This window comes from Aquarana catesbeiana, linkage group LG05, assembly GCF_042186555.1.
Source record: "Aquarana catesbeiana isolate 2022-GZ linkage group LG05, ASM4218655v1, whole genome shotgun sequence".
Classification (NCBI taxonomy): domain Eukaryota; kingdom Metazoa; phylum Chordata; class Amphibia; order Anura; family Ranidae; genus Aquarana; species Aquarana catesbeiana.
In genome coordinates, this window is record NC_133328.1 from 73,453,932 (window position 1) to 73,480,984 (window position 27,053).

General features: G+C 42.4%; 1 protein-coding gene across 2 annotated transcripts in view; it reads right to left on the reverse strand.

Annotated features, from left to right (window-relative positions):
• Positions 1 to 27,053, reverse strand: part of CUL2 (cullin 2) — a 163,237-nt gene that overhangs the window by 107,460 nt on the left and 28,724 nt on the right. For both annotated transcript variants that reach the window (XM_073629885.1, XM_073629884.1), the window contains exon 2: positions 14,838 to 14,978. In XM_073629885.1, the coding sequence (XP_073485986.1) occupies positions 14,838 to 14,956 (119 nt within the window). In that variant the 5' untranslated portion in view covers positions 14,957 to 14,978. The remainder of the gene's footprint in view (positions 1 to 14,837; positions 14,979 to 27,053) is intronic.

Below are 27,053 nucleotides of genomic sequence, written 5' to 3' on the forward strand. Positions count from 1 at the left end.
GAAAAATGTGGTTTTGCAACTTTAGGTTTAAAAGCAGACATAAAGCCAGGAAATTCCACCTCTAACATACTCCACTTTGTAAAACAAACTGAATGAGCAGCAACTAGAAAGGAAGCGGTGCAGCAGTCATATATTACCTACTTTTTATCACCACTGGCGGCTTACCAACAAGGTTTAGTTGTGTGAAAAAGTATTTGCCCCCTTCCTGATTTTTTTGCATATTTCTCACACTTAAATGCTTCAGCTCAAACAAATTTTAACATTACACAAAGATAACCCGAGTAAATCCAAGATGCAGTTTTTAAAATTATTACTTTATTTATTAAGGGAAAAAAGCTGTTCAAACCTGCCTGGCCCTATGTGAAAAAGTAATTGCCCCCTCCCATGCCGAATTATGAATAAACGGTGATTAACCACAATTTTTTGGAAAGCTGAGTTAAATTTCACATGCCACACCCGGGCCTGATTACTGCCAGACCTGTTGAATCAAGAAATCACATAAATAGAAACCGTCTGACAAAGTGAAGCACACTAATGCCCTGTACACACGGTCAGATTTTCCGATGGAAAATGTGTGATAGGACCTTGTTGTCGGAAATTCTGACCGTGTGTAGGCTCCATCACACATTTTCCATCGGATTTTCCGACATACAAAGTTTGAGAGCAGGATATAAAATTTTCCGACAACAAAATCCGTTGTCGGATATTCCGATCGTGTGTACACAAATCCGACAAAGTGCCATGCATGCTCAGAATAAATAAAGAGATGAAAGCTATTGGCCACTGCCCCGTTTATAGTCCCGACGTACGTGTTTTACGTCACTGCGTTCAGAACGATCGGATTTTCCAACAACTTTGTGTGACCGTGTGTATGCAAGACAAGTCTGAGCCAACATCCATCGGAAAAAATCCTAGGATTTCGTTGTCAGAATGTCCGAACAAAGTCTGACCGTGTGTACGGGGCATTACAGATCACAAAAAGACACACATCATGCCACAATCTAAAAAAAAAAAAAAAAAAGAAATCAAGAACAGATTAGAAACAGAGTAATGTACATGTATAGGTTTAGAAAGGCTTTGGAACTCCAGTGAGCCACGGGGAGAGCCATTATCCACAAATGGAGATAACTTGGAACAGGAGTGGCTGGCCTACAAAAGCTACTCCAAGGAGCATGATGATGACTCATCCAGGTGGTCATAAAAACACCCAGAACATCTAAAGAACTGCAGGCCTCACTTGCCTCAGGTAAGAGCAGTGTTCATGATTCAACAAAAAGAAAGAGACTGGGCAAAAAAGGCATCCATGGGAGAGTTCCAAGGCCAAAGCCACTGCTGACCAAAAAGAACACAAAGGCTCAACCCACATTTACCAAAAATCATCTTGATTATCCCCAAGACTTTTAGGCAAATATTCTGTGGCATGACGAGACAAAAATGTAACTTTTTGGAAGGTGAGTGTCCTGTTACATATGGCATAAAACTAATACAGCATTTCATAACAAGAACATCACACCAACAGTCAGACATGGTGGTGGTAGCGTTATGGTCTGGTGCTGCTTTGCATCTTCAGGACCTGGACAACTTACCATAATTTATGGAACCATGAATTCTGAGCTCTACCAGAAAATCTTAAAGCGGGGTTCCACCCAAATTTTGAACATTATCTCTATGCATTCTCTTCCTTGCCTAGATGCTGACATGCTGTGTAAAAAAATTTAAATCGCCGTAATTACCTTTTTTTTTTCTAATCTTCTTAGCACTTCCCGGTTTTCCTCCCATGGGAGTAGGCGTGTTTCTAGCCTCTCTCAGACCTCCCACAGTTCCCTGGGAGCTAGTCTCAGGCTTCCCAGCATGCATTGTGCAACAGCATCATCACAACATCTCGGTGAATGCTGGGAGCACAGCATTCACCGTATCCAGGAAATACATGCTTGTGGGCTTCAAATGCCCACAATGAAGATGGAAACCGCCTTCAGTGAATTTTATAAGTTATTCTTTACAACGAAATCGGACACAGGCGGACTTATTACACAGAACATGTGAGTAGATAATCATGAGAAGAAAAGTTTGTGAATGAACTCCAAAAAAAAAAAAAAAAAACGATAGATAGGTGGACCCCCGCTTTAAGGAGAATGTCTGGCCATCAGCTTGTGACCTCAAGCTCAATTGCACTTGGGTTATGCAGCAAGACAATGATCAGAAACACAACAGCAAGTCCACCTCCAAATGGTTCAAACAAAGCAAAATTTAGGTTTTGGAGGGGCCTAGTTAAAGCCCTTACTTAAATCCAATTGAGATGCTGTATCATGACCTTACACAGGCCGTTCATGCTGGAAAACCCTTCAATGTGGCTGAATTAAAACAATTCTGCAAAGAAGAGTGGGCCAAAATTGCTCCATAGCAATGTGAAAAACTAATTGCCAGACATTGCAAATGCTTGATTGTAGTTGTTGCCACCAAGGGTGGCACGACAAGTTATTAGGTTTAGGTGGCAATTACTTTTATACATAAAGCCAGGCAGGTTCGGACAGCTTTTCATCATTGAAGAACTGCATGTTGTATTTACTCGGGTTATCTTTGTGTAATAATAAAATTTGTTTGATGATCTGAGTCATTTAAGTGTGACAAATATGCAAAAAAAAAAAAAAAAAAAATACTGTATGTGGGACCACCGACTTTTCAAAAGTTGATAGTTACACAGGGCTTACAATGTGGTCTGGTGAAAGACTGCTCAGGGATCAAGTACAGAAGTCATGTGTTCCCCCATTCCTGGATAGACACCAGAGATCTAGCAGCAGAAAGCACTGGACAGGTGAGAGCTTTTGGAGAATTCTACCACACTGTTCCCTTGACTTTGTTAAATGCTTTAAAATAGGGAATCGGCAATCCACCGGTCGCGATTTACACATTAATCACAAGCAGGCGACGAGGAGATCGTGTCCCTTCCTTGCTGACCCCTGGAACCTGGACAGGAGCAGTGGCGGCATTTACTGGGACTGCCACTGAAAGCCAACTCTCCTCCTCGGCCTCCCACCAACTTTTAGGCTGCTGCAGGAGGAAAGTACAGGGGATCAGTTCCAGTATATCCCACTCCCTCTACTGTTCAGGTTACTCTTCCTTCTGCTGCCTGGTTTCCCCTGTGGGCTCCCCTCCTCTCCTGCCGGCTGCTGCAGGGGATCATTTCAGAATTGAGAGCGGGGTAAGGAGCCCTTCCTTTTCTGAATGAACATAGTGAGTGATTAGTGACGATAATTCACCGAGTTCATTTATAACCGAAGCATAGTAAACTGGGCTTGTAAAATTCTAAAAAAAAAACAATGAAAAAAAAAAAAAAAATGGTAAAAAATAAAATTTAAAAAAAAAATTACTAACAAAGACCACTGCTCTACTGACTGTCACTGTCCACTTGCCGTCCATTGTTCTACTGACACCGTCCATTTTTAGGGCTTCTCTCCTGGGCTGCTGGGAGCTGTACTAAAAACAGCTGGCATGTACAATCAAGTTAGGTAGATTCCTAAAGCAGATAGGTGCTCCTTTATGGACACGTTAACCACAACGACAAGAAAAATAGTTGTAAGTGACCAAGAAAGTCAAAGAAGAATAGGACAGCAAGAAAAGGAATGTTGTAAAAGGAATAAAAAACAAAGAGGTTACAGAGAAAACACTTTCAATACAGCTAGAAGCAGCAGCAGACTGACCGTAGCCAGCAGGGCCGAAGTAGCAGTTGTAACATTTGTGATCACTCATAGAAGGGAAGTCATCCAGCACGAGGCACTCAAAGGCCAAGTAGGAACGGAATAATGTTCTGATGAGAAGCTAGGATAGGCCTGCAGTTGGATCCCAGCCAGAGGCGTTATTAAGATGTCTATCCACTAACGTATTTGGTTAAGTCCACACATATGTGCTTGGTCATTTAGCATCCAAAAAATCTGCTATGATCGCAGAAGGAAAGGGATTACAAGAATGCCAGGTAACAAACAATGAAAATACTTTGCCAAGCTATACATCTGGCCGAACCTTCACACAGGGAAAGACTGAACTAGTGTGCGAGAAACCTTGCCCGATCACTAGTATTTCTCCACTGAAGTTGCACTGGAGGGTCTGAACTCCCCATAACTGAATTATTAGATGGGTATCAATTCCATAGCATTATAACAGCAAGGTTTAAGTGTTACTAAACCCAGGACCCTGAATTCACTATATCTGGTCTCCCACAGTACACAGAACATGGAAATGCAATTATTTTAGTAAACAAACTGCTAAATATCTTTTCTCATCAGCAGTTAGAGCAGTCTTTTCATACAGCACTGGTGGTCCTATCAGGATGCAGGACCCCTGACCCTCTGTCTGGACAGGGCTGATTGGCCCTGTGCTGATCATATTCACTCTCCCAAGAAAAAAAAAAAAAAAAAAAACTCTAATACAAACCAAACTGAGCATGTGCAGAGTGACTCCAGTACTCTGTCTTTTCCGGACATGTTATGGGCACAATGCAAGAAGGGAAGGATCTGTGCATACAGGATCAAAAAAGCCTTTTTACACAACGAAGAGGTTTAATCCCTTAGGTTCCACAGTGAGTATAACAAGCATGCTTCACTGCATATACAGACTGATTTTACTGTTGTGGGTTTAGTAACACTTTAATGCATAGTTGCAAGCTTTCATTTGGTGGGTAAGAGGGTGTGAAATGCATGTGTGCCACTACTATCCGCCAGGCAATTAGCACAAGACAAAAAAGTGGGTCTTATTACTACTAACACCATATGGAGGTCTCTATATTGATCTATAATGAGCCTTTGAATGGAGCAAGACAAAGAAATATATTTTTAAATGCAAGCAGTCCATGTATAGCAAAACTGGAGTGTAAAAGGAAGGAGCAACATAAAGAGCCAATAAGTTTGATGTTCTAACAAGAAACATGCTAATATAGGAGAAAACAGAGTGACAGAAAGGGGAGTTCATTACTGTGCTGCTTCTCATTTCACTGTGCAGTCAAAGGCTCTAGGCAGTTTCAATTTAAGTGGATTGAGCGATTCTGGCCATTAGACTGAGGACATATGGTGGTCGAAGTAAAGTATTGCAGGGGACATCTCTGGAATCAAGATGAATAATGCAGCACTTTTTGCTAATTTTATGTTTTAATAGGCTCTTCATTTATATCTTATTTTTGGATGGAGTTTTGCTTTCCCCGCACTGCAGAACATTCTAATTACTTTACACCGCTTTGGTGCTTTACATTTTAATTATATAATGAGGAGTCATTCTGGAGCTTGGGATGTGTGTGGGTTGTGTCGATAATGTGTGCATAATGCTGCAGAGAGAACAAACACTCTAAGAGAAGATAGTCCTGCCTCATGACCTGAAGCTGAAATAACTGTGCTGCGCTAAATACAGGGATTATGGTGCAAAGAATAGTGAGATATCAAAAAACTAATTTAACTCCTTTCATGCCTAAGGGTAAAAACACATCTTCATGCCTAAGCACAATTTTGCAACTTTGACATGTGTTAGTAAAACTGTACATGTCATCACACCTACTTTGTGTATCCAGGTCAATTATACCTTGTTTTTTTTCCAGGACAAAATTGGGCTTTCATTTGGTCAATCAATATCTTTTTTTTTTTTTTCAAAAAGGAAAACTGGCCTAATAGTAAAAGATAAATAAATAAATATTTTTTTTTTTAATTTAGCTGTATATTTCTTGTTACTACCATAATCCTACCACCAAAGAATAACCAAAAATAGATTCTCTGGCTCCCGATTTTTGCAGCGATAACACATATGTGTATGTTATTTGTACCGGCAGTACAGCTCAGAAACAATAATAGGCATTTTGCTGTTTTTTTTTTTGTCCCTCCTAAAACACATTGACATGAATACTAATTTTAAAAAATCCTGCACAAAACACACTGACCTTTGACCCAAACATTAACCCTGGCACTGACCTAGATCAAATCTTGATCTAAGTATTTTTTGTTTATTTTTTATTATTACTTATTTTTTTTCACACACTTTTTATTTTCCCCTCTTATGTATCTTTCCTCTCTATTCACAGAGAGAGAAACACAGGGGCGGCCTTCACAGTGACCGATCACGGTGTAGCCAATCGGGAATTAGGTAACCCCGGAATCCAGTGTTTCAGGTTCCGATCGTTAGTATGGGACCTGGAGCTTTCGGTGAGACCCTGGTCTCTGTGTTGGGAGCACAGAACGGAAGCCGTCCAGTTGAGTCATCAGGCTGGTTATCCAGGCCTCTCTGCAGTCTTATCCTTGGCAGTAAGGATGGGCTCCGGCATGTTTGCACACTCCACGTGCAGAGCCCGCCAGGAAGTCGACACGGCGCTGCACTAATCACAGGAAGTGAGACATTTCCCGATCTCTGCAGCCGCACATCGGGACAATGTCTCACTGCCTGTGATTAGCGCAGCGCCGTGCTGACCTCCTAGCGGGCTCTGCACGTGGAGTGTGCGAACAGACCCGAGCCCATCCTTACTTGGCAGTTTACCAGGACGCCTCCACCATTGATACCCCGCACCGTACAGTGATCATGGACTCCACCATTACCATATTCGCCTGATTCTCATTAATACAACGTGAGTAGCCATTTGGCTTGTTTTACTTTTAAATAAATTGTTCACCGCATGCTGCACTTAGTTTGGCGCTCCTTGTTCTTCCTTTATCTATTTCCAGAGTTTGCTTCAACTCCCAAAGGAGCTGCCGCTGGTGTAAAGAACTGTATGACAAGTCAGGCCATGCCACTGCATTATAAATGAACAAAATAGATGACAATCACATGACTTGCAGCATCAGTCTCCAAACAACAGCCCCTTGGGCCACATACACCCCACCACAAGATTTTTTCCGGCCCGCAGCTGATGTGCACAGTCTCTGCACAGTGCAAGTTCCCGCTGCTGCACTGTGTCCTTGGTTGCTAGGACTGCCAGCATCCTAACAACCAATGATGTGCTTGCCCCATTCACAGGAGAACAGAACTTCCTCCCTCCTGACCTGCTTTGCCTCCCAGCTCTTATACTGTTGCTTCACTGTTCTGTAAGCCTAATTACAAAAGGTAGGGGGAATCTGGTGTATGGGGGATCTCTGATCTAAGGTGGTCTGTGATGTATATGGTGGCTCTGATAAGACTTACCTGTAGGTAAAATGAATATCTCCTAAACCTGCACGGTTTAGGAGATATTCACCCTGCATGCAGCCGCTGACGTCAGCAACGCATGCGCTCTGAAGGTCCTGCGTATTGTGCCGGAACTTCAACGCTCCTTGCCGGAACAGAGGCTCTGGCCACTCACAGCCCGCAAACCCAGAAGAAATGCTGAGGGAACACGTCAGCCCCGTCAGCGGTGACTGGGCGCTGCTCTTGGGGCTTCATTCTAAGGTAAGTATTTCATAATGTGCCAGTATACGATGCATACTAGCACATTATGCTACTGTCTGGCAGGTTGTTTTTTTTCAGTGGTTTACTAACGCTTTAACGGCTCAAGTTTATTTGAAAAGTTTTTGCTTTGTTTTACTTAAAGTAGAATTATGGGCAAAACTTTTTTGTTTCATTTTGGATAGAGTATAGGAGGGTTATAACCCCTGTCAGATTTTTTTTTTTTGCCATCTGTGTCCATTGCGAAGATTTCCCTTCACTTCATGCCCCATAGTCAAACAGAAAGCGAGAGGAAATCCCTGCAAATTAAAATCATTTCTTGGGGACCCCCAGGTCACCAGAACTAGTGTTCCCATTGGAAGATTTCCTCTGTTACTTTTTGGATGACAACCCAAAAGGTGGGATTTAGTTTCACTTTCAATAATGGTAAACAGGACAGATTGAGAGGATGTATCTCCCTAATGGGGGCACAGATAGCAATAAAAACTGACAGGTGTTCTAATCCCTCTCCACTCTACCCAAAACTTTAAAAAAAAAAAAAAAAAAAAAAAAGTTTTGCCTTTAGTTATAAAGTTTTGTTTTTCTGAATCATTACGTGCAGATTACTGAAAGAGCTCCCAGTAAAAACATATTTCGTTTTAATTCTATTCACTTACAAAATTGATTTTTTTTTCAGCCTACAAATGTACAATATTGCCCTCATACGGAAACGCTGGGAGACCCCCCGATTTGCAGCAATGAGCTTTCACATGGCCTGTGACTCCTTATAGGGTTACATTTTTCCGGTGGTGGCAGGACATACTATAGACATACTTTAAGGTAAATACAAATCTACACCCGACATTCACTTTACTAACACACTTCACATTCTTTGAGAACAGACAGCTGGCAGAGGGCCAAAGAGCACATTTTTGCAGCACATTCCGGAGCTACAAAAACATACACAGCAACATCCATGTGACAAGGCTGCTTCAGGCCATGCAAGTCTCTAATAGTAGCAGCCCATTTTTCACTTAGTTGAATTCAAAAGCATCAGAGCTATAAAAAAAAAAAAAAAACTGAAAGGTGATCTGTACAGGTTAAAGAGCTCCCTGGAATTGCAATAACGGGATTGTTGCTAAATTCTTGAACCTTTTACAACCAATGATCGGTGCTCTTCTTAGAGAGACTATGGATTACCACCCCGATTAAAAATGTCCCTCTTTTTAAAGTATGCCCATAATTTTAGAGTGAATTGGAAAGCCAGGAAAGGTAGGTGGCTTCTGGTATTTTTTTCATCTATGAATATTTCTTGTATGCTTGTATTCGAAAAAACTGTATGGAAGTTGATGTGTTACTAAACCCACAACAGTAAAATCAGTCTGTATATATCCAGTAAAGTATGCTTGTTATACTCACTGTGGAACCTAAGAGGTTAATCCTCTGCATTGTGTAAAAAGACGGTTTGATCCAGTCTTCTCTGATCCTCCCCTTCTTCCAGTCCCCAAGCCAATCTCCTGATGGTACACAGCCTTTGGAGTCACTCTGCACATGCTCAGTTTGGTGTGTATTGCTAGAGAGTGTTCTTTTCTTCTTGGGAGGGTGCATGTGATCAGCACAGGGCTATTCAGCACTGTCCAGACAGAGGGTTGGGGGTCCTGCAGCCTCACAGGACAGTCAGAAGAGAATGAAATCTCCTCCTACAAGCTTTAACCAGTGCTCAGCCAGACACTCATAGAAATCACAAGACTGCTATATACTGCTGATGAGAAAAGGTATTTAGCAGTTTATATTTACTAAAGTAATTGCATTTCCATGTTCTGTGTACTGTGGGAGACCAGATATAGTGAATACAGGATCCTGGGTTTAGTAACACTTTAACCTCTTCCCACCAACTGGCCATCAAATGACGGCTGAGCGGCATGGCTCTCGTTCTGGGTGGACGTCAAATGACGGCTGCCCAGAACGACCAATCTCGCATGCCCCCGGGGGCGCGTAGAGCGGCGGCCACGGTGTGTTGCTAGGACACCGTGTGACCCCGATCTGTGTAAAGTTCTGCAGCCCTTTAACCATGAGATCGGCTGTGTCCAATCACAGCTGGTCACATGTAAACACGGAGATGCCGGTAATCGGCACTCCTCGCCTCACACTGACACAGTGTGTGTAGAGGAGAGCCAATCAGCGGCATCTCCTCACAGAGGACATCTAGGGATGTAATCAGGGCACTGATTACAATTAAGTGCCACCAGTGCCAGAACTGTGTGCCCACTACTGCCAGCAATCAGTGCACATTAGTGATGCCAGTCAGTGCTGGCTATCAGTGCTGCCCATCAGTGCCGCCTCAGTGAAGGAGAAAAAGTACTTATTTACAAAATTTACTGACAGAAACTAAGAAAAACTTTTTTATTCTTCAAAATTTTTGGTCTTTTTTTTTTTTTTTTTTACAGTGTAGCATGACCGCGCAATTGTCATTCAAAGTGTGACAGCGCTGAAAGCTGAAAAATGGCCTGGGCAGGAAGGGGGTGTAAGTGCCCATGCATTGAGGTGGTTAAAAGGAAAAAAAAAAAACGAACAAAAATGCGATATATTTTGCAGCTTACAGTTCTTAGATGTGGCGGCTGGGTTCATTTTCATTTTTTCAGCAAATATACATAATACTCATTAATCTTGCCAGAAATGCAGTGTACTTTCCTGTCATCCTGGCTATCTCTTCTAAACTACCAGGCACTGACAACAAGCCAGGCACAGGCACGTTTTGAGGGATGTGGGGCTGCCCTGTTTACAATAGCACCGGTAGCAGTGAATGCAAGGACTCCTGGCTCGCTCCAGGCAAGTAAATGTCACATGACTAGATCTAGGGGGGGTGCATACCCCCACTATTTCAGTTGAGTCCCCCCCCACACACACACACACACAACCTCCCTCTACCTCCAGACACAGCACATACTTGAAATCAGATTGTTGACTTGTGATCTGCCTGACTTTTTCTGCTCATCAGCTATCCTTAAAGTGGTTGTAAACCTCCGCCAGAAATATGAGCAAAGCATATTCCTCTATAGTGTGTACTTGTCTCAATCCAGAGCACCAAGTTTTACTTTTGTCTGCTGCTTCATACCTCTGCTATCAGCATGAATCTCTTGACAAGTTTTCCTGACACCAGAAGAAAAAAGGTGACAGGGGAGGGAGCTCCAGCTGATTGACAGTCTCAGCTCTGTTCCTGTGTACTGTGTGGAGGGGTGTGTGTCCCTTTCCTCCAATCAGCTCTCAGAGCTCTCCTCACGGAGCTCTGCAGATTGCAACTTTAGCTCTCCACCCCCTTTTTTCTGAACTCTCAGACAAGCTTTATAATGGATGTAGAGAAGAGAGGGCTGCAGATAGACAGGTACAACTTATGTAGAAAGATTTGTTTCATCTCTGTCTAGCCAGTCACTTCACTGTATATATGTAAGGGTTTAGAACCACTTTAACCACTTCCCGTCCGCTGCAGGCATCATTCAGATATCTTTTTTTTTTTTCTGTCGGCGATTCCCTGCACTGTGAAAACAATCATAGCGGATGATAGCGAGCAATAAAAGTGATAAACAAAAAACAAAAACCACAATTTAAATCCCCCTCGTTGTGCCCACATATATAAATGGCGTTCAAACCACACGTGTCAGGTATCGCTGCAAACTTTACAGTGAGAACAACAGTTTTAGCCCAAGACCTCCTCTGTAACTCTAAACCGGTAACCTGTAAAAAAATTTGAAAGTGTCGCTTATGGAGATTAAGTAACGAAGTGTGCAATTTTAAAGCATGACATGTTATCTAGTTACTTAAGATAAAATAGCGTTTCACCAGGCCTGCAGAAACTACTACTCAGCGCCAAGCACCCAAAAGAGCCCAAGATGTAGATAGAATTAAAAAAAATGTAGATAGAATTAAAAAAAAAATATAATTAAAAATGGTTACCATAAATAAACATCAGTAAACACTTACAAACTGAAAGTCAATGATTGAGCTCTGCTGTGTCTGTTTAAGCAGAGAGACAATCTAATAAGCAGCAGCTGTCTCATACCAAAAGAACAAGGTAAAAAATACACATAAAAACAGTGTTATAAAATAATCCACATTTAGACTAAATTATTCCACTAGACAGCGCTAGTGTTGAGCAATTGAAACTTGTGGCCAACAACACATAGGGACAGACTTATAACAGAAAAAAGTCCTTTAACAGAAATCCCTTGTAAAAGGAAGTGATGAAAGTCCAGGGTGTAATACAGAAAATCTGCAGGTGATCTTAAGAGAGAATCCTCCACATGCACCTTCCACCGATCACTTGTAAAATCCACCCGGTGACAAGCACTCACCCCCTAGGGGGTTAAACTCACCAGAAAAGGGGAGTAATAAAGCCTTCAGCGATAGTGTGTTGTCATCATCACAGTAAACAGGGTCACAGGTTAGCAGGGCTCATAATGAATCAAAGAACAAAAAAGAGATGCACATAGCGTAATCCTATTTAATGATTCCAAACCCTTGTATACAGACTCGTACGTATAACTGTACGTATATTTATTGAAGGGGGGTTTGTGTCTGTATACAAGGGTTTGGAATCATTAAATAGGATTACGCTATGTGCATCTCTTTTTTGTTCTTTGATTCATTATGAGCCCTGCTAACCTGTGACCCTGTTTACTGTGATGATGACAACACACTATCGCTGAAGGCTTTATTACTCCCCTTTTCTGGTGAGTTTAACCCCCTAGGGGGTGAGTGCTTGTCACCGGGTGGATTTTACAAGTGATCGGTGGAAGGTGCATGTGGAGGATTCTCTCTTAAGATCACCTGCAGATTTTCTGTATTACACCCTGGACTTTCATCACTTCCTTTTACAAGGGATTTCTGTTAAAGGACTTTTTTCTGTTATAAGTCTGTCCCTATGTGTTGTTGGCCACAAGTTTCAATTGCTCAACACTAGCGCTGTCTAGTGGAATAATTTAGTCTAAATGTGGATTATTTTATAACACTGTTTTTATGTGTATTTTTTACCTTATCTAGTTACTTGGCGTAACATCTTTCACATGATACCAAATAAATCAGGCTAACTTTAGTGTTTTGTTATTTTTTTAATTCAGGAAACTAATTTTTTTTTCCCAAAAAGAAAACGGCTTGAAAATTGCTGCACAAATACTGTGCGACATACCGCCACTTTTTTTCCTTAGGGTCTCTGCAAAATTAAAAAACAAAAAAAAAAAAACACACATACATGGCCCGGTATGGAATCGGTTAAGCTGGGTAAACGCACGTTTTCAATTTTTTTTATCGTTCAACCCAGCGAGCTAACCCGAAAAAAAAAAACGGAGATCGCCATACTAACACAAGTGATGTGTTCTGCCCCCATCTCCATCAGAACACGCTGATTAAAGCGGAGTTCCACACAAAAATTTAATTTCCGCTTTTCGGAACCCTCCCCCCCTCTGGTGTCACATTTGGCACCTTTCAGGGGGGAGGGGGGTGCAGATACCTGTCTAAGACACCCACTTCCGGCATAGACTCCCATGGGAGTCTATGCCTCTTCCTGTCCCTCCGCGCTGTCTGCTGGGAAACACACAGCTCCCAGGAGAGAGCAGGGACCACTTGGGACGCGCAGCGCGACTCGCGCATGCGCAGTAGGGAACCGGGAAGTGAAGCCACAACGCTTCACTTCCTGATTCCTTCACCTAGCATGGCGGTGGCAGCTGCCGATAATCGAGCGGGTTCTCGGCGTTGCCTGCCGACATCGCTGGACCCTGGGACAGGTAAGTGGCCATTTATTAAAAGTCAGCAGCTGCAGTATTTGTAGCTGCTGGCTTTTAATATTTTTTTTTTTTGGCGGTTTAGGTGGACCCCCGCTTTAAGACTTGCAGCCGTTGGCTGCCATCGCTGATCGGCTGCTGGCTTTCCAGCATGCCCGTTCCACAAAAGCTGGTTGCGAGATCGGCTTCTGTCAGACAGGCAGCTGTACACAGGTACTGAATGTTGGCCAGTTACTGCTGAACCAGCAGATATTCAGGATCATGTGTACCCAGCTTTATTGTTAGTGTATTTTATGTGCGGGCCAAGACAATTCCTCTTCTTCCTATGTGGCCCAAAACAGTTGGACACCCCTGGTCTAGAACTACACCAACTCCCCCTCAGCCTAATCGACAAGTGATGCCAAAGAAATAGCCAAATAACACAGAGATACACAAGACTAATATAGGCCACTGATACAAGTCTTCCACCAACCACCAAAACCTTCGTGACAGGAAGTGTCAGATATAGTGTCATCCTCCATCTTCTTCGTTTATAGCGTTATGTTTAGTAAGAAGTTACAAATGTACTACAAACAGATTGGAGGAATTAACATCTCAAAAAAGGTAAAACATTTCATGTTTTTTTCTCAATCTAAAATTAAATCTTTTCCACCCTGCTATAGGCAAAAATTCCTCTCAGAACCTAAGATGGCCATTGATATAGCTCAGTGTTTCTCAATTCCTGTCCTCAAGGGGCACCAACAGGTCATGTTTTCAGGTTTTCCCTCTAGATGAAACGGTTGTGGTAATTACTAAGGCAGAAAAAACGATCAAATCACCAGTGCAAAATAATGGGGAGCTTGAAAACATGCCCTGTTGGTGCGCCTTGAGGACTGGAATTGAAAAACATGGATATAGCTGAATGTTTGTGCAATTAGTCGTGTGATCACAACTGAAGGGGCTGGAAGGTGCATCTTCAGGTGAAGATAATTAGTCAGGGACGCAGACTGAACTCTGATCCCCCTTCTTCTGAAATGATGTGACCAAATGCCTAGGTATAAGGTCAAGTGGCTAGTTACCTTAGGCGACCATAGGAAGTGCCTAAAATCAATGTATGACCAGTTAACCAATTGCTAAAGTAGGAATTTTTAAAGTGGAAGACCAAGCTTGCTTTCAATTAACTCCATTCGGTCAGTTACACCAAACTAGTAACATCGATATGAGTAAAATGTGTCAAAGATGTTTTTATGGAGGAATTAGAGGCACTCTTACAGCTCTCCTTCCCTCCTCAAAGCCAAAGCTAAGCTAGGAGGAGCTGAAGCACATTCCAGTTGGACCATACGGCATCACAGATGATGCTGGGCTGGGTGGAATTTCACATTACTTTTAAAAGAAGATATGACCACTCCACTGTTTTTTTCTGTACTTCTTCAAATTACCATAGACTTCCAATGAATAGCGGGGCATGCAAGGGCACCAGAAGCAATAGATTCAGTTCAGGAAACGAGCCTGAAAATGACCCCTGTATTCCCCACGCTGCTTCCTCCATTCCTACCCAGAACACAATGTTGAAAGAAACACCCAGTTGGTTGTCATTGATAAAATCCTAAAAAATTGTTATATTTTCAGTCCTTCTAGTGGTTGAAAATGCTGAAAGCAGACTAGCAGATAAACACCACAACATCGAATAGTACCAATCCACATCATGAAAAAGGATACGAGAATCTGTCATTCCACGTTGCTCTTTCAACATAATCCAGCTTGACAACGGCGTTGATTGTCGTTAAAAGTTTGTTCCATGTTTCATCAAAATCCACAACTCGTGGCTTCAATGACATGGTGGGGTTTCAATGTTAAAACCTGTAAAAATAATTAGGATAGAATCAAAATTAATGCAAAAAAAAAACATCACAGGAGCTAAAAAAGATAATTAGAGCAAAGTCAAAATAGCACCTTTTGCCAATAGCACTTTGTTTTATGCACATAGAATTTGAAAAATAAAGCAGGGCTTCCTTTCTCTGGATGGTAATTATACACGTTTTACTGAAATCCTTATTGATTAAACTAAACTGTGAAGAAATAATGCCGCCAACTGAACTCAGAGTGAATACTTGTATGTTCATATGAAACATTTAGAAGTTTTAAAAAGTTTTATGCCTGGGATCCTGCATTCACTATATCTGGTCTCCCACAGTACACCACATGGAAATGCAATTATTTTGGTAAATATAAACTGCTAAATTCCTTATCTCATCAGCAGCATATAGCAGTCTTATGACTTCTAACAGTGCCTGGTTAAAACTTGTAGGAGGAGGAGTTTTCATTCTCTTCTGATTGTCCTATAAGGCTGTAGGATCCCTGACCCTCTGTCTGGACAGTGCCGATTGGCCTTGTGCTGATCACATGCACCCGCCCAAGAAAAAAAAAAAAAACCCTCTAGCAATACCCACAAAACTGAGCATGTGCAGAGTGCTCACAATGCTTTGTACTATCAGCAAGATGGATTGGGGACAGTGGAAGGTGGTGAGGATCAGAGAAGACAGGATCAAACAGCCTTTAACACTTTTTTTAAATGTGGAGGATTAACCCCTTAGGTTCCACAGTGAGTATACCAAGCATGCTTTACTACATATACAGTCTAATTTTACTGTTGTTGGTTTAGTAACATTTTAATTATGCCTAAGCAGTACCCTGAAAAATCTACCATTTGTCTTGAATTCCTCCTGAAATATAGCAGTGCACTTCCTGGTATGTAGGTACACCTAGGCACTCCTGTCCATACAGCCTCATAGCAGTATTTTTGCAGGGTGAGATCTCAGGCACCGGTGCCTCCGATCGCTAGTCTCAGCAGATTTAGTGATGTCACTACTGTGCTGCTCACTGTTCTCTCTGAGACTTTGACACAAGAAATCAAAACCCCACCTCTACCAAGATGGTCATTTAATGAAATTAAAATATCCCCGTGTTCTATAGCAGGCACCTTCATTTAGATTCCTTTCATACCGAGGCAGTTTTCAGGTGTTTTAGCTCTAGAAATAGCACCTGTAAACTGCCTCTCATGCCGCCCGAGCGCTTTCACACTGGGGCGGTGTGCTTGCGGGACATTAGAAAAAGTCCTGCAAGCAGCATCTTTGGAGCGGTTTGAGAGCGCTGTATACAAAACACTCCCAAAACACCCTGTCCATTGCAATGAATGGGCAGCGCTTCGGAAGCACCGCAACACAGGCATTTTTAACTCTTTCCGCCGCTAGCGGGGGTTAAAAGTGCCCCACTAGCAGCCAAAAAAAGACACTTAAACAGCGGCAAAGCCCCGTTAAAATGAGGTGCGCTTTACTGCTAACGCACGGGTGTTGCATTGTGAAAGGGGTCTTAGAGCACCCAGGGAGAATCAGGACGGAATTGCTCTTGGTGCTAAAATTTCAGTGCAGAACAAGCAGGTTTTAGCGATGGATGGAGGACGTTACTTTCAGCTCTAAGGAGGCAAATGGGAATTTCAAATGGTTAATATCAGCAAGTACATGACATTTAGGGTGAGGATTAATTGTTAATTTGCCAAGTTAGGTTTTTAGGTTTTAGGGCTACTGTAAAAGGGAGGGTCTAGTGTGAAAGTCAGCCTAAAGGTTAGCGTAAAGGAGAAAAAAAAAGGGCCAAAGCTCTCCAGGACAAGGGGTGGGCAGGAGGGTCGGCTGCCCTGGGCACTTCGGTATCACATGAGGTGGGGGGGGGAGCATAGCACCATGAGGAGAGGCTATGTGTTAGGAGGGGGATTTTGGAGGACAGGAGGGGGTAAGAATTGTTCTAAGAGGGGAAATGGGGGGGGGGGGGGTAGAAGTGGAGCTTTAGGAGGATTGAGGGATGAATGGGGGTGTACTAGGAGAGAAAATTGAGGGATTTGATGGGTAGAGGATCTGTGCTAGAAAGGGTGATTTTTTTTGGGGGGGGGGGGGGTTCTAGGAGTAGTGATTCAGGGGGATTTGTGTTGGGAGGGGAGATTTGTGCTAGAAGAGGTAATATGGTAGAGGGAGGGAGGGGAATTGTGCTAGGAAGGGATGAATGGGGGGGGGGGGCACTTAGAGGAAATTTGAGGGATTTGAAGGGTACAGGATCTGTGCTAGAAGGGGTGATTTTCTTTTTGTGCTAGGGGGATTTTAGCAGGGGAAGCAGATTTGTTCTGGGAGTAGGGAGAATTTATGCTTAGAGGATAAAGGATGCAGATTAGTGCCTAATTTTTTGCTGACACAATGCTCATACATCTATGGGGGAGGGGGGGGGGGGAATCAGCTTGGCATGCTCCCCCTGGGCTCTAGAAGACCTGGTACCAGCACTGCCTCTGGGTCACATAGTACAGTTAGTTCTGCACCCCTGTCACCCAGATTCAGCCGACAGTGGGCTACAGTCTGCTGTCAGCTGACCTCAGTCTGGTGACATTGGCGAGTGTGGAAACACAGGAGGGGAGCACAGCACTGTAATTCCTGCATGTTTGCTCTTTATACAAAAATTACACTCATTTTCACTTGTATAAGACTTTTATGCACATGAACTTTATAGTCATATAGTTACATAGTTACATAGTTAGTAAGGTTGAATAAAGACACCAGTCCATCCAGTTCAACCTGAGTGAGTGTGGGTGCGTGTCTACAATTGTACCTATTTTTATTTAAGGTACCCATATAGCACTGTCAATTTACATAGCCCTTCACACATACATCGCACACTCACATCGGTCCCTACCATCAAGGAGCCCACAATCCAAGGTTCCCAACTTACATTCATTTACTAGGGCCAATTTTGGAAAGAAGCCAATTAACCTACCAGCATGTCTTTGGAGTGTGGGAGGAAACCAAAGTACCCGGAGGAAACCCACGCAGGCACAGGGAGGACATACAAACGCCAGGCAGGTAGTGTCGTGGTTGGGATTCGAACCAGCGACCCTTTTTACTGCTAGGCGAGAGTGCTACCCACTACACCACTGTGCCGCCCCTAATTAAAGAGGAACTGCAGTCTGCTCACATAATTTGTAATAAAAACATCTGCCATTCTGAAGCTTCCCTCCAATCACTTTGCATAATATTTCATATATACTGTGATTCTGTACTTGCCAAATATGCTGCAGAAATCTCCCTCCACTGAGTCTGGCTGCAACCAATTTAACTGTGGGCAGCTGAAGCTGCTGCTGTTCACTTCTTGGATTTACACAGAGGAACGCCTCCAGCCCTGCAGCTCTCATTGGCCCTCCCATGACTCACCCGCCTCCCTTCCTGACAAACTCTCAGGAGCCTAGGCTTATTACCAGACAAGAAACAGGAAGTGGGCTGTATAAGGTATTTACTGGCAGAAAAAATGTTTTACTATCCAAAGTTAAAACAAGGGCAGAAGATTTAATAGATGGAAAGATGAAAAAATGACAGAAGGTCCATTTTAAGGAAGGGCAGCGCTGTGAATTTTTGGAAAGGAGGGAGAGATGAGGGCACTCTGGTGAGGCTGGGTGTGTGGTCCTTGGTAGCAGTGGGGAGATGGCACTAAAGGCAGCACTTTGTAGAAAAGAATCAGCTCTGGAGGGTCATAAAGAAAAGAGTAAGGCGCCTCTAAGTGCAGTGGTTAAAAGATTTATTACAGGCACAATGGGATTAAAAACACTTACAAGATAGTAAGAGGTCATTGGCAAAAAATAATTTGTTCTCAAGCAGATCGCTGTAATCCCCTGAAGGTGGTGGGATGTAACGCATTTCGGAGCATGCATGGCTTCTTCGTCAGACCTCTCTCTCTCTCTCTCTCTTCCCCAGACAAAAAAAGGATTACAGCGATCCGCACGAGGCCAAAATCATTATATGCCTATGACCTCTTACCATCTTGTAAGTGTTTTTAAACCCATTGTGCCTGTAATACATTTTTTAACCACTGCACTTAGACACACCTTTCTCTTCCGCTGTGAATTTGTATACTGTTATTTCTGAAGGTGTTGACTTTTGCAACAACAGCCACCCTAGAGAATATTTACTTCATATATTTGGCACAATGTTATCATAGTTTTCATCGTTGACTATTTTATAGTTTTTAGCACGTTTATTCTATTTATTAGAGTGAGCACAGCTTGGGTATACAGGAAATAATGGAACTACATAATACTACATATTACCTGTTCAATTGACTCCATATGGAGCTACTGGTTCCAGCTATTAATTGCTTCTGGTAGAGGTCAGTTTCTAGTGCTCTTTGTAATGTAGCTCACCATGTAGCTCTAGTCTAAGTGAAATGCCAGAAAGAATGTCTGGGTTGTGTTCAAATTCGTAAGAGAAAAAAACCTAACAAAAAAAAAAAAAAAAAAAAGATCACAGCTGAGAAAAATGAAAACGTCTCCATCTCCAGCCAGGTAGAAAGTAAGGCGACTAATTTATTTTGAACGCACCAACACCCAGGATTATGCTATTAACAACTGCTGGTAGTCCTCCTACACAACCTGGGAAGAGATCTGTTGGAGGGTTGGGACAGGTCCTGTTTATCAGCCATACCTAGGCATAAATTACTACTTCATGCAGTCATTAGAATACTGAACAAAAGAAGTGACAACCTTGTGCCTTGAACAGGGACGTAATTCTCCAGGTTTGTGTTGGGCTGAATGTTCAATCAAGTCTTCATGCAGCTTTAGTTTAAAACTACTCTGCAATGAAGGTAGGGTGAAAAATCTGACTATACTGGCTCTTCTGCCCTCATTCCCTCGTACATATGGGTGCCAAACCAGCGAGAATTTTTTTTTTTTTTTTTTTTTTTATAAATACCAACTGTCAGTTTCTTCAATGATAGACCAACAAATATGACAAACTCTTATGATTCCCACCTTCACTAATTTTTGTGCCTACCATCAATACTTTTTGTTGACTAACAGATTACAGTACACACAAACAAGGAAAAGTTGCAGTTGCATCAATAAAGCAGAGTTTTTCCTTTTCATAGTATTAGGTGGAGTTCCTTAAAACAAACATTTCTTCACTTATAGGCAAGCTCTGCACAGTACACATCTAATGCATGCCACGGTCAGATCTTGAGAATTTTACTGGGTCCAAATGTTTGGAGAGCTCCAGGAACACCCAAAGACCCGTAAAACTCAGGATCCTGCATTCACATTACAGGCGGTCCCTGGGTTACAAGACAGGGACTGTAGGTTTGTTCTTAAGTTGAATCTGTTTGTAAGTTGGAACAGGTACATTTTTTAAGTGTAGCGCCAGCCAAAAAAATCTATTTTTAAGCTTTTTGGATAGCATAGGGAAGGGTTAACGCCCCTGTAACATTTGTTTTGCTGTCTGTGCCCCTGTTCAGAAGATTTCACCTCACTATCTGTCCCAATGACAATTGGATTTTGAAAATTTTGGGTTATTAGGGAAACAAGGATTGGTGATAAAGCATCAGTGGAGACTCCTTTTTCCCATAATAACTCTTACAGGAGAGAATTTCCCTTCCTAGGGGTAGATTTCCTCTCACTTCCTGTTGTCTCCTTCCGTTTGCAAGTAGGAGTCGTTTGTAAGTTGGATGTTTGTAACTAGGGGACTGCCTGTATGTGATCCCCCACAGTACACAAAACATGGAAATGCAATAGTTTTAGTAAATATAAGCTGCTAAATACCGTGTCATACAGTGTCTGATTAAAGCTTGTAGGAGTAGTTTTCATTCTCCTACGATTGTCTTATGGGGCTGCAGGACCTCTGACCCTCTGTCTGGACAGTGCTGATCACATGCACTCTCCCAAGAAAAGAAAAAACTCTCTAGCAATACACACTAATCTGAGTATGTGTAGCTTGTCCCCTAGCCTCCGTATTATTAGGAGATGGCTTGGGGACAGCGGAAGAAGGAGAGGATCAGAGAAGACAGGATCAAACAGCCTTTTTACACAATGCAGGGGATTAACCCCTTAGGTTCCACAGTGGGTATAACAAGCATGCATTACTGCATATACAGACCGACTTTACTGTTGTGGCTTTAGTAACACTTTAAGGCTCCATTCACACTTGTACAACTTCAAAGTCATATGAAAACATTCAGGTAGGACTTGCATGCAACTTTTGAGGGCTAACTTTGAAGTTTATGGCCCTCAAGTTGCACGTCAGACCAAAGTAGTGCATAAACTACTTTGAAGTCACTACGACTTTAAAGTCACACAAATATGATAGTCATCATTGGAAAAACATGGGGTACAGCATGTCATGTGACGTTGATGTCCAAAGTCTTATGGCAAGTCACACAAGTGTGAATGGTGAGATAGTTCCCATTATCCTCCTTTTGTTATCTACTGGTAGATCTTTGTGGACAGCCTCACTAACCATAGTGAGCAACAAAGCAAGCTCGTCTATCGACAGGAATGGAAGGAGCAATTAGCAATATTAGACCCCCCCAAGACGTACAACGTGTTGGACTATCCAGACAGGAAGGTGGCTTTAAAAAATGATCTTCAATTTAGGAAAGTTTAGGGAACACAGGTTCACCCAAGGAATGGCACTGTTCCTTTTGGTGCTCCATGAACAGGACACGTTCTGCTACTGGCCTTCATCCAGACTTCAGCAGCAACTACAAGTAAAAATAGAAGCTCTATTACCAGACAGGCAAGCCATGTATGTAAGAAGTAAGAGTTGTGAATGAAAGACGGAAGGCCACATCATTTTATCAGATGGTGGTGTAAATATTACCAACATTTTACTATTCTTATACGATGTCTGCGAGAAAGTAATGCAATACCTATATATTCCTAAATTCCAATCTGTAAAATCCCAACTTTAAAAAAAGAAAAAGTAAAAAAAATGTATAAATTATATTAAAGAGAGCACAAGCCATGTGTTGTACTGTGTTAGCCACGGTCAAAAGTAGAAGTTTGGATTTATGGGAATAAAATTTATTGGCTAACTAAAGAGATTGCAAGTTAGAAGGTTGTAACACCCCCTATCAGCTTCTTATTTCAATCTATACCTGTCTCTCTGAGATTTCCCTTAAGAGCCCTTTCACACTGGGGCGGGGGCGGCATCGGCGGTAAAACGCCGCTATTATTAGCGGCGTTTTACCGTCGGTATGCGGCCTCTAGCAGGTCGGTTTTACCCCCCGCTAGCGGCCGAGAAAGGGTTAAATACCACTGCAAAGCGCCTCTGCAGAGGCGCTTTGCCGGCGGTATAGCCGCATCGTCCCACTGATTTCAATGGGCAGGAGCGGTAAAGGAGCGGTATACACACCGCTCCTTCACCGCTCCGAAGATGCTGCTGGCAGGACTTTTTTTACCGTCCTGCCAGCGCATCGCTCCAGTGTGAAAGCCCTCGGGGCTTTCACACTGGAATGAAAGTAGCAGCACTTTCAGGTCGGTTTGCAGGCGCTATTATTAGCGCAATAGCGCCTGCAAACCGCCCCAGTGTGAAAGGGCTCTTACTTCCTGTTGTGTCCCCGAGACAGAAAGTGTGAATAATATCTCCAACAGGGAGCACTTAACCACCTCATTACCAGACACTTTCACCCCTTCCTGCCCAAGCCATTTTAATTTTCCCTTTCAGTGCTGTCAAACTTTAAAATGACAATTACTAATTCATGCAACATCATATGCAAATAAAAAATGTTTTAGACATATAGAGCTTTCTTTTGGTGGTATTTAATCACAACTGGGTTTTTTTACATAAAAAAACAAAAAGCATTTTCTTTGTTTCTATTATAAAATTTTGCAAATTTATTTTACTTTGGTAAAAACTCAGATCAGTGTATATTATTTAGTCTGCAGGAATGTTACAGAATCTACAAACTGCGGTTTATATATTTGAAATGCAAATCAATCCTGATGTACTAAAGACCCTAAAATACCAGGTCAGTAAAAATAGCCCCCAAATGACCCCTTTCTGTAGACAGTCCACCATATTTAAAGCGGACCTTCAGTCATTTTCTCAACTTTCTATCTATTAAATCTTCTGCCCTTGCTTTTTTAACTTTGGATAGTAAAACATTTTTTTTCTGCCATGAAATACCTTCTACAACCCACTTCCTGTTTGTCTGGTAAAAAGCCTAGGCTTATGACATCATGAACAGCTCTCTCTCTCACTCTGGTGAGAGTTTGCTAGTAAGGGAGGGGGTATGAGTCATAAGAGGGCCAATGAGAGCTGCAGGGCTGCAGAGCTGGAGGTGTGCCTGTGTAAATCCAGTGAACAGGCAGCAGCTTCAGCTGCCCACAGTTAAAAGGACTGCAGCCAGACTTAGTGGAGGGGGATTTCTGCAGCGTACTTGGTAAGTACAGAATCACGTTATATATAAAATAATATGCAAAGTGATTGGAGGGAAGCTTCAGAATGGCAAAGATGTTTTTATTACAAATTATGTGAGCAGACTGCAGTTCCTCTTTAACCACTTGCCGACCAGCCGCTGTCATACTGCACGGCGGGGGTCCTTAAGCGCTCGGCCGGCGGCTGCGATGTCCGCTGGCCACCTGCGATCGTGGGAAAAAGAGCCAGAACAAGGATCTGTCAATGTAAAAACAGACAGATCCCCGTTCTGACAGGGGAGGAGAGAGAGCTCTGCTTTTCCTAGCGATTAGGAACAGTGATCTCTCTCCTACTCCAGTCAGTCCCATCCGCCCCCCCAGTTAGAAACACCTCCCAGGGAACACATTTAACCCCTTGATCACCCCCCTAGTGTTAACCCCTTCCCTGTCAGTGACATTTACACAGTAATCAGTGCATTTTTAGAGCACTGATCTCTGTATAAATATCAATGGTCCCAAAAAAAGTGTCAAAAGTGTTCGATCTGTCCCCCGCAATGTCGCAGTCCTGTAAAAAAAAAAAAAAAAAAATCACCGCCCCTACCAACGTCCCGATCACCGCCCCTACCAACGTCCAACATTTTAGGAGCTCAACTGATCAGTTTTCAGATACATATTCCCTAGTTTGTAGACTCTATAAACTTTCACACAGACTAAATAATATACACTTTTGTGGGTTATTTTTACCCAGAAATGTAGCAGAATACATTTTGGCCTAAATTTATGAAGAAGGATTATGCATTTGCAAAGTTTTATAATAACAACTCAGCAAAAAAAAAAAGTATTTTCATAATTTTCGGTCTTTTTTCCATTTATATAGCAAAAAATAAAAAGCCCAGTGGAGATCAAATACCACCAAAAGAAAGCTATTTGTATGAAAAAAAAAATTGTAAAAAATTTCACATGGGTACAGTGTTGCATGACAGCGCAATTGTCATTTAAAGTGCAACAGGGCTGAAAACTAGCCTGGACTGGAAGGGGGTGAAAATGTCCGAACTTGAAGTGGTTAAAGCGGTTTTAGAGCTTACAAGGTTTTTCTCTATAACAGCAAACATGGTATTCTTACCTGCTCTATGCAATGGTATTGCTCAGAGTGGCCCTGAACCTCTTCTTCAGGGGACCACTGCTAGCACTCTAGGGCCTTCCTCTTCATGGTGTGCCACCATAGGAAGCTGCTTCTTATGGAGGCACACCATTATATTATTCCTCAAGTACCTTACGTTTCATAATAAATGTAAAAAATTTGGATAAAATTATTTCTACATCTTGTGGCTCAGTCAGGACTTTCCTTAACCCCTTCCCGCCGACCGTACGCAGATATGAGTACTCAGCTTTCCAGGGTTATACCGGGATGATGCCCGCAGCTGCAGGCATCATCCCGGTACCGTTGTTTACAGCGGGCGATCGGCTACCCGTGTATAACAACCGATGCGGCTAAAAGCCGCTCGGTTGTTATACCGGAGGAGCGGGATAGGACATCCCCCCCCCTCCCGCCGCTGTGATCGGGAGGCCCGGTGTCCAATCGGGTACCTTCGGCGGCTGGAACGAAGCTGTGAGCGGCTTCGTTCCAGCCTTCTTGTTGTAAACGCGGAAGCGACGTCATGACGTCACTTCACGTTTACTCGGCTGCCAATGGCGCCGAATTTAAAAAAGTACACAGTATTCAGAATCGCCGTTTTCGGCGATCTGAATACTTTGAAGTGTAAAGGAGGGATGGGGGGTCTTTTAGACCCCCCATCCCTCCATAAAGAGTACCTGTCACCACCTATTACTGTCACAAGGGATGTTTACATTCCTTGTGACAGCAATAAAAGTAAAAAAAAAAAAAATTTTTAAAACACAATTTATAAAAGTAAAAAAATAAATAAAATAAATTAAAAAAAAAAAAAAATTTTTTTTTTTAAAGTGCCCCTGTCCCCGCGAGCTCGCGCAGCGAAGAAAACGCATACGGAAGTCGCGCCCGCATATGTAAACGGTGTTCAAACCACACATGTGAGGTATCGCCGCGATCGTCAGAGCGAGAGCAATAATTCTAGCCCTAGACCTCCTCTGTAACACAAACCTGGTAACCGTAAAAAAATTTTAAAGCGTCGCCTATGGAAATTCATAGGTACCGTAGTTTGTCGCCATTCCACGAGTGCGTGCAATTATAAAGGGTGACATGTTTGGTATCTATTTATTCGGCGTAACATCATCTTTCACATTATACAAAAAAATTGGGGTAACTTTACTGTTTGGATTTTTTAAAATTCATGAAAGTGTCCCTTTTCCAAAAATTTGCGTTTAAAACACCGCTGCACAAATACCGTGTGATAAAAAATATTGCAACAATCGCCATTTTATTCTCTAGATTCTCTGCTAAAAAAATATATATAATGTTTGGGAACTCTAAGTAATTTTCTAGCAAAAAATACGGATTTTAACTTGTAAACACCAAATTTCAAAAATAGGCTTAGTCATGAAAGGGTTAAAACATCCACAAGGTCAAGCAAAAACAGAAGACCTTTGAACAGATGGCAGAAGCAGAACACATGGAGTAATATAGTCATCCCATATGTAGCAGAGTATAAGAAAACATTGCATTCCTGTTTCTTTCAAGCCTAGCAATATATGGAGAAAGAAGCTTGTATATCCAAAATATCCAACACATGTGAAGTAACTTATAGTTACATACAGTGCGGAATGCAAAGATCTATACATTGGGGATGAAGCTAGCTCTAAAAAAAAGACTCAGCAGTTTTCCTACATGTTAAGGAAAAGAGACAATACTTTCAGCACAGTGAGGTCCACATTTTGGACAAGGAGGACAACTAGTTCACAAGAGCCTTTGATGGGGTATACCGGTATTTATTAAAGCTGGAGAGTGCAAAGTCAGGCTCATGTGTGCATAGAAATCAATCAGCTTCTCAGGCCGGCCATACACGGCTCGAGTTGATTCAATTTGAACCGTTAATGGGCAGGCTAAATGTACCAAGTTAATTGATTGATCTACTTGGTTACAACCAGCCTGCAGGATTCTCTTGCGAAGATCACTAGCAGCTTTTATAGCCTCTAGCAATAATCACGGTCTTCTCCCGGCAGGGGGTGGCTTCCCCCTCACCCCAGGAGAAGACAATTGCTCGGCAGGAGGGATTCTCCTGTCAACACTGTCTGTGTTGATGCAAAATTTTTTCCTGCAACCCATGGTTGCAGGAAAGAAATTAGCAGTCTACGCCCAGCCTAACATCAGCATTCTTAATTAAGCTTTGGCACTAAAACCTGGAAGCTTATTGGTTTCTATGCAGAAGCGAGCCCGATTTTTCACTCTCCAGCTTTAGTAAATAAACCCCCATCCGTCTTTCACATATAATACCATTAGAACCTCTCTAACCCAGTGTTTACACAGCAATTCACACCTTCAGCCATGTATATCGAAGAAGGATTAATAGCTATGAAGCAATCCTAACACCAAGAATGGGATTATATAACAATAACAGGGTGGTTCCACAACTTTTACACCTTCCATCCTGTTGGACAACAATATCTGCCTTTCCACAGAGAAATGATCAGGGTGTCGGTGCTACCTGCATAGCTATACACCAATCAGCCGTAACATTAGGTCTACACACCAAGCCGTCAGTAGCAGTTTTTTTTTTGCAAGGATAAGTTCACCTATAGTAACATGT